At 49.8% G+C, this 8,841-nt stretch overlaps 1 protein-coding gene across 1 annotated transcript; it reads right to left on the minus strand.

Annotated features, from left to right (window-relative positions):
• Nucleotides 1-6,397: 6,397 nt before the first annotated feature.
• FZD10 (frizzled class receptor 10) lies at nt 6,398-8,440 on the minus strand. The gene has a single exon (XM_048514830.1). The coding sequence runs from the start codon at nt 8,428-8,430 to the stop codon at nt 6,682-6,684; it is 1,749 nt and encodes a 582-aa protein (XP_048370787.1). The 5' UTR covers nt 8,431-8,440; the 3' UTR covers nt 6,398-6,681.
• Between the last annotated feature and the right edge of the window lie 401 nt (nt 8,441-8,841).

An 8,841-nucleotide genomic window follows, 5' to 3' on the forward strand; every position in this document is an offset into this window, starting at 1 on the left:
GGGATGTACTCAGACGTACTATTTATGCACAGCTGATGTGATTTTTCTTTCCCAAACCAGCTTCTTGGCAGATCCATCCATAACTGCACTGTAGCAGTGATCCAAAATGCGCTCTTTTGCAATTTCCTCCTGAATATTTACTAATTTGGGAGACCGGCCCTCATCCAGCAATGCAAATCTGCTGGTAAGCTCAAGAAGGCCAGATGAAGAAGACACGGCGGCTTTGTATTTGTGGACTGCGTATAGCCCTTTTATTTCCTGTTAGCTGGCAACTGGTCCTGAAAGATTCAACTAATCACTCAAGGTGGAAATCTTATGAAACAGAAAGAGCCCGTAGCTTTTCCTCCAATGTCAAGCGACATTCTGAAGGTACTTTTACCAGTGACTTCACCGGATATTTGGACAAGATGAAAGCCAAGGATCCAAAAATGCATTCAACTATCTGACAATATCCTGCACAATCTTTAGAGCAGGGCAAGGATCTGCAAGTTCTCCCGTTGGGTCAACAGTGGGCAAAGGATGGGTGATGCTGAAGAGAGTCTCTAACTTGTTGGCAGAGATCTGCATCCTTTGTGCATGCAAGGCTCAATCTTCTCACACTGCGAGAATCACGTGAGAAACAGAACTCGGTCAGGGACCTCCGAAAACGCCTCACCAAATCTGCCACGCCCCTTTAAAAACATACAGGGAAGCTCCGCCTTCCGTATTACTCCATGAACATACAGGAATTTGGACCACAATCAGTAAAGCGTACTATATTGCAACCCTGCAAATTACAGCCAAATTAGAAGAAGAAGAAGAAGAGTATGGATTTATATCCCCCCTTTTCTCTCCTGTAGGAGACTCAAAGGGGCTTACAAGCTCCTTGCCCTTCCCCCCTCACAACAAACACCCTGTGAGGTAGGTGGGGCTGAGAGAGCTCCGAGAAGCTGTGACTAGCCCAAGGTCACCCAGCTGGCGTGTGTGGGAGTGTACAGACTAATCTGAATTCCCCAGATAAGCCTCCACAGCTCAGGCGGCAGAGCGGGGAATCAAACCCGGTTCCTCCAGATTAGATACACGAGCTCTTAACCTCCTACGCCACTGCTGCTCCTAAAATTAGCCCCATTTAACTATGCTAAATGCCTGCCCCCAGCCACTGGCTCTTCTCCTTTAAGCAAGACAACGGCACTCTTCAACCTGAGCGCTTCCCCAACAGAAAGCTTGAGACAAAAACTTTTAAATGCTGACATGATGCCAACTTAATGAAAATGCAGCAGGCTTTACACTTAGTGGAGGAAGTTAAACTCCGCCAGCCGGGATCATAATTAATCGTTTGTACGTGCTGGACACCTATCCAGTGGGATGACACAACTGAAAATAACCCGGGGTGTGATATAAGGCCCCTTCCGCAGATGCAAAATAACGCGTTTTCAAACCACTTTCACAACTGTTTGCAAGTGGATTTTGCCATTCAGCACAGCTTCAAAAAGCACTGAAAGCAGTTTGAAAGTGCATTATTCTGCGTGTGCGGAATGAGCCACAGTGTCTTCATCAGACAACAAAGACGTTCCTGGGTACTAACTCTTGGGGTACTAACTCTTGGTTACTCATAGCAGTCTGCTACTGCTCGTTCAGTAGTCTATCATATTTTTATTCCACCGTTCCTCTAAGGCAGTGGTTCTCAACCTTCCTAATGCCGCGACCCTTTAATACAGTTCCTCATGCTGTGGTGACCCCCAACCCTAACATTTATCCATTTTACAGATGGAGAACACTGATGCAGAGAGTCTTAGGCAACCCCTGTGAAAGGGTTGTTCGATCCCAAAGGGGTCGCGACCCCCAGGTTGAGAACCACTGCTCTAAGGGGCTTGTGATGGTCTATACGTGTTTCGTCTCCCCCTTTTATCTGTACAGTGACCCCGCAAAGAAGGTTAAACAGGAAGACTAGCCCAAGATCAGCTGATCTACGTAATTGCCCAGAGAGTCAGTGTAGCACTGTGGTTAGAGCATCGCAGTATAATCTAGGAGACCCAGGCTCAAATCCTCATTCTTTCATGGAAGCATCCTTGGTGATGATTTGGGGCCAATCATACCCTCTCTTCCTAACCTACCTCGCAGGGTTGTTGGGAGAATAAAAAGGAGGAGAGGAATACGTCAGCTGCTTTGAGTCCCTACTGAAGAGAAAGGTGGAATACTAAGGGAATAAAATAAAATATGTAGAAGAGGGATTTGAACCCACATCTCTGCAGCCCTTGTCTGATATCTTAAACACACGGCCTCTGTATTCATCCAAATCTCCCTCAGCCAAATCCCTTGTTACTTAGAGCCTCCCCTGCTTGGTTCCTACACAATTAAACATGCCTCTTTCTCCCCTTGCAACAGTGTTCTTGAACCCCCAAAGGTGGGTGGCAGAACCCCACTTTCTGGCTACAGGAAGTAGACATTTTAATGCTGTCTTTAGGACCAAAGTGCTGTGTCTCCTGAACTGTCCCTAGACGTTAAAATGACAACACTGAGGCTATCGTACTTTGGCCACATCGTGTGAAGAAGACCAGAGTCAATGGAAAAGACAATAATGCCAGAAGTTGAAGGCAGCAGGAAAAGAAGAAGAGTTTTAATTCATACCCTGTTTTTCTCTCCTGTAAGGAGACTCAAGGTGGCCTACAAGCTCCTTTCCCTTCCTCTCCCCACAACAGACACCTTGTGAGGTCGGTGGGGCTGAGAGAGTTCCAAGAGAACTGTGACTAGTCCGAGGTCACCCATCAGGAATATAGGGATGCAGAAACACATCTGGTTCACCAGATAAGTCTCTGCCACTCAAGTGGAAGAGGGGGGAATCAAACCCGGTTCTCCAGATTAGAATCCACCTGCTCTTAACCACTACACCACGCTGGCTCTCAATGGATAACCTAGTTATCAATCAGTTTTTAAACAACACCCCTGCAAAATATCAAACACAAGACAGGTTGACTCTATAAAAGAAGCCACAATGAGCCTGTTTGCCAGACCTGAGCCATGCTGTTAAGAAGAGGACGTTTTGGAAGATGTTGAATTTGAAGTGACTTGACCACACTTACGATGCACATGCTGCATCTCCTGCCTCTGTCTGTATCTGCATTTGAAGACCAGCAGAACGGTGAAGCAAATAAATTAACGGACAGGACTGCCCCACAGCTCTGCCCCACTCCTTGTTCTTCACTGCAGTATCTACCTGGTGCTCCACCTGTGTTTCCTGCCTCTCTGGGGCTGCTCCGGTCAAGGTTCGGGCCACAGGCAACACAATCATAGTTCAACTCCCCTCCTTTTTTTTAAAAAAAAAAAGGCTTCCTATCAGTTCTTTGCCATGGTCCCAGTAGATTCCCAGGTCTGGAAAGGTGGAACACCACAGCTTCAAGACACACCTGCAGCAGGAGATCCTACCAAGTGGGCAGCCAGGTTGGTTCTCAGTGAAAGAGCCAGCGTTGATTTGGTAGCACATTAAAGACTCACCAAATTTTGGCGAGTAAGGTTTAAAGCACAGGTGTCAAATTCACGGCCCTCCAGATGTTATGGACTACAGTTCCCATCATCCCCTGCCAGCTGGCAGGGGATGATGGGAACTGTAGTCCATAACATCTGGAGGGGCGCGAGTTTGACACCTGTGGTTTAGAGAGTCAAAGCTTTCTTCGTCAGGTATCCTGGTACCCTGAACCAGGTCTGTGAGATGCAACTGCACATGAATCTTACTTATATATGGTGGCAGAAAGTGTCATTAAGCCACGCAACCCTGTAAGGTTTTCAAGACAAGGTGAACAGAGATGGTTTGCCATTACCTGCCTCTGCATAGTTCAGCTGCTCTCCAAATGACCACGATCTCCCCCCACCTGAGAAAATGGTTGCTTTTTGGAGAAGAAGAGTTTTTCTCTCCTGTAAGGAGACTCAAGAAGAATTACAAGCTCCTTTCCCTTCCTCTCCCCACAACAGACACCTGGTGAGGTAGGTGGGGCTGAGAGAGTTCTGAGAGAACTGTGACTAGCCCAAGGTCACCCAGCAGGAATGTAGGAGTGCGGAAACACATCTGGTTCACCAGATAAGCCTCTGCCACTCAGGGGGAGGAGTGGGGAATCAAACCCAGTTCTCCAGATTAGAATCCACCTGCTCTTAACCACTACACCACGTTGGATTCTATAGCATTACACCCCACTGAGGAGCCTCTCCTTTCCAGACCCCGTCCTCCCTAGACTCCATTCCCAACATCTCCCGGAACTGGCCAACCAAGAGCTGGCAGCCCTAACCCAGAGCCAACCCTGCTTAGCTTCCCAGAACTGATAGGATCAGCCACTATTCAGATATTTAGAACTCTGTTCTGTTCTTTCAGTGGGCCCCATATTTTGAGGAAACTGAACCCCTGAAAAGCGCCCCTAAGGCTCACAAAACGCTTTCTGCTTCCTTCCAGCCAAAGTGGGCCGCCTCAACCAAATCCCTTCTTGCCCTGTCAAGCCCTGTTCTTTTTTTTTAGTGAGTGCCGTGACACAAAACTCTCCTTCTCGTCCTGATATGCTCCCAGCAGGCCTTAGAAATTGGACTGCTTTACACTTGTTTCCCTCACCGTTTCCCAAAAGAAATCAGGCTGGCATGGATCTTTTTATCCTCACCACAGCCCTGCAAGGTAGGCCTGGAATAGTCTGTATGAGTGTTAAGACAGTCAGAGGAGATCCATCTTCAGCCGACAAGCTCACTGAGAGCGCCAAGGCCCGTCACTCTGTCCCTCAGCTTACATTAACGCAGGGGGATGGCGAAAAAATGGAATACCATTTAGAGTGAGAAAGGTTGAGATAAAAGTGATATGGGACAAATGCAAACAGAGGTGCCCTTCAACAGCATTCAGTCTGCTGGTGCGTCTACACAGATGCCCCTTTCACACATGCAGAATAATGCACTTTCAATCCACTTTCACATCTGTTTGCAAGTGGATTTTGCTATTTCGCACAGCTGCAAAGTGCACTGAAAGTAGATTGAAAGTGCATTATTCTGCACGTGCAGAAGGGGCCATGATGTTCAAAGGATCCTGGGACAAATAACATCTGGCCAAGGCGCTGGGTTTTCACCCATTATCTTTTTTAAAAAAATTGTCCAGAATGCATTCAGGATTCCCTGTTGGCTGTATGTGAAGACGAGCAAAGTGCTTTTGGGGGGAAATTATCTGCCTCTGTGCAGACATGCATAAGGAGCCACCGACTTCTTTGGACCGACCCTGGAATTCATTCCTCTAACAACACTGGGGTTATTTTTCTGCGCAGTTGCTGAGTTCACGGCACAACATATGCCTCTTCCCAAAACTGGGCTCCTCGCAGATCTTATCCCTGGGATGACTAGAAAACCAAGTTATTCTGTTTTGTGTGTGCGCGGGAAATCAATTGTTCCTCAGAAGAAGCTTAGACCATATGGTCCCTTTGAAGAGCCCCTTAGTGCTTAAAAGAACATTTGCAAAGTTGAGTTTTACTAGCTACAAACTCCATCATGAGGGAAGGCCGACACTCTCATGCAACCAGCAAACTAAAGGCCATCGTTTATTATTATTAATTTTTCAAAATAAAAATAACAGGGCATGAAAAATAGTTGTATATTACAAATATATATATATATGTATATTTATATATATTTATATATACACTCGTGTATCCTCTCTCTTTTTCACACGCCAACACGCACAAGTAACTTAGCACCTTCCCTGCACAGAAAGAGTATCCCGTTGTCGGAACAAAGTTTTCCTCTGCAAAAAAAAGGAAAATAAAATGGAGTGCTTCTTGATCTATTCATCCCCAGAATTTGTTTAACAATCAAAAGAGTCAATAAGCCCCCTTTGGATTCTTTTCAAGGGGTCCCCTCCCCCCCCTTTTCTTTTTCCACAAATCAGTCCAAACGTGTCTGATTTCCATTAAAAAGCCACAAAATGTAACACTGGAGGCTTTTCTGAGGACCAAACCCCCGGCCTTCTTTTGTCAAAGGGTCGACAAACCCCTTCGTTTCATGTTGTGGGAAGGGAAGAAAAGGGAAAAGTGTATTGCACCTTATTTTTACATTTTGCAAGTTTGGAGCAACAGAGGAAACTCCCCCCCCCCTTTTTTTTTTCTTTCAAGGATCAATATATTAAGTTAGCCGTGTGGATTGTACCTACGTTCAGAATGTTTTGTAAAAGGTTTTGTACATCAGAACAGAAAGAGTTTCCCTGCATTGATCCTACGCCTCTCTCAAAGGCTAAACTTCCTGAAAAGGACTCGAAATCTCTTTCTTTCGAGATCTTTTTTTAAAAAATGCTCTGGACATTCTCACTAAAACCTGGAAAGCTAATGCCAAACCATCTTTACTCACACCCAAAAATATTACACACCGTTTTTAACGCAAGGGGCTGAAAAATCACCTTAAAACAAATTAGTACCGAAAAAGGGAGACCTTTTATTGACCGTATCTCTTGCCACCCCGACAACTCTTCCCTAAGTGAAACCTTCTGTTTGTAAGCTCCAGATTTCAAAGTTCAGAGTCTCCGTTTTCTCCTCTCAATGGTCAATTCAGGTTTTCTGACCAAATTTGCATTTTTTTAAAAAAAAAACCCCACGCAATTAATTAATTAATTAATATTATTCTCTTTAGTTCTGACCGCTATGGCAAGCACGGATGAGTTTCTCTACGCGAATTACACAGTTAAATGGCACATTCTGCTCACACGCAGGTGGGGGGCTGCAGAGGCGACTCGTATTTTGCGTGGTGCGCTTTGGGCAGGTGTTGGGGCTTTTTGTAGAGTCCGCTGCTTGCGATCACGCTGGCGGGTTTCCTCCGCGTCCGCTTCTTTAGCCTGCGACTGCACACGCCCTGCCAGGACTGGAGAGTTTTCGAGGTCCAAATCCACATGCCGCTAGTGATGCCCACCACCAGCAGCATGAACACCTTGACCATGAAAATCTCTATGGCCGGGATAGAGTCGCTCATGGCGCAGTCCAGATGTTTCGTCTGGTTGTTCACCTTACACTTCTGCTGGACGGCCAAGACCTTCCAGTAATCCATGTTCAGCCTCTCGTAGAAATAACAAGCGATGACGCACGTGGCCGGCACCGTGTACAGGACCGAGAAGACCCCGATCCTCACCATGAGCTTCTCCAGCTTGTCCGTGTTCTCCCCACCGGTTTTCATCACCCTCCTGATGTGGAAAAGGGCCACAAAGCCAGACAGGATGAAGGAGGTCCCTATGACCAGATAGCAAGCCAAGGGGACGAGCACAAACCAGGTCAGCGCATTCACATCCATGCTCCCCACGTAGCACAGACCCGTCAGCTCATCCCCCGCCACCCTGCGCATCACCAGGATGATGATGGTCTTCACGGCCGGGACGGCCCACGCAGCCAAGTGGAAGTAGCTGCTGTTGGCCTCGATGGCCTCGTGGCCCCATTTCTTCCCCGCCGCCAGAAACCACGTCAAAGTCAAGATCACCCACCACAAGGAGCTGGCCATCCCAAAATAATACAGGACCAGGAAGACCAGCGTGCAGCCGGTGCTCTCCAAGCCTTCCTGGATGACGTACAGCTGGCCGCTGTCTCGGTCGCAGGCGATGCTCTCGGCCCCCGAGAAGAGGCGGATGATGTAGCCCACCGAGTAGACGCAGTAGCACATGGAGAGGAAGATGATGGGCCTCTCGGGGTACTTGAAGCGCTGCGGGTCGATCAGGAACGTGAGGACAGTGAAAGCGCTGGAGAAGAAGCACAGGACGGACCAGACCGTGATCCAGATGACGGCGAACCGCTTGTCCTCTCGGCTCCAGTAGACGTCCACCCCGGGCGCGCACAGCGGGGCGCAAGAAGCGCTCTTCTCCACGTGGTGGAACTTGCCCGGGTTCTCGCAAGCGGCCCGCCCCAGGCCGTCCCTGGGCGGCTGCAGGTCGTGGCCGGCGCTCTGGGGCCTGTGGGGCCGGAACATGGGGGGCAGCATGCTGGAGCCCCGTGGGGGCTCTTCGGACCCGTTGTTGGGGGCTTCCATGCACAGGTAGTTGGGGTCGTTCTTGTTGGGCAGCTTGTTGCAGTCCAGAGAATCGGGCCACTTGAAGGTGAACTGCTCCATGATGGGCGAGCACTTCAGGCGGGCCTGCTCGCACATGACCCGGCAGGCCGGGATCGGGGTGGAGACCTGCTCGGTGCACATGGGGGCGTAGAGGGAGCAGAGGAAGAACTTGAGGTGCCCGTGGCAGCCGTACTCGACCAGGGGGGCGAACTCGTGCAGCTGGATGGCCGCCTCGCGCTGCTCCTCGTGCCCCATCAGGTTGGGCATGCGGGTCATGTTGTAGCCGATGTCCTTGCACATGGGGATCTCGATGGGCTGGCAGCGCCCATCCCCGGGCCGGTCGATGTCCATGGAGCTGATGGCGAAGCAGGAGCACGCCAGCTGCAGGAGGAGCCCCAGGGTCCGCCTGGGGTGGCTCATGGTGGCCCCAAAGTGACCCACCACGTGGACGAAGGTGGCCCCAAGCAAGCCGCCGAGGGGGCAGGGGTCAGATCAGCCTTCCCGCGGCCACCATCGCCCCCAAATGGGGTCACACCCGATCCGCACGACAGGGGGCGCCAGGAGTATAGCAGAGCCCCTCCTGGCCCAGAAACATGCCCTGTTGGGGCTCTGCCTGTCGGCGCGGCAGAGGGGCCAGCGGGCTGCGAAAGTCCATCTTGGGCAGCGTCCCCCCTAGGCGGGAGTCAAGGCAAGGGGCGGCTGGGAAGCGGGACCCCCTCGCCCTAACACACCCGGGCCATCTTCGGGCAAACTTACTCCACCGGGGTCTTCCTCCGCGAGGGGTCCTCCGTCTCCTCTGCTCCGACTTGCAAAGTTGCACAGCCCGAAGTC

The sequence above is a fragment of the Sphaerodactylus townsendi genome, linkage group LG13 (assembly GCF_021028975.2).
Source record: "Sphaerodactylus townsendi isolate TG3544 linkage group LG13, MPM_Stown_v2.3, whole genome shotgun sequence".
NCBI lineage: Eukaryota > Metazoa > Chordata > Lepidosauria > Squamata > Sphaerodactylidae > Sphaerodactylus > Sphaerodactylus townsendi.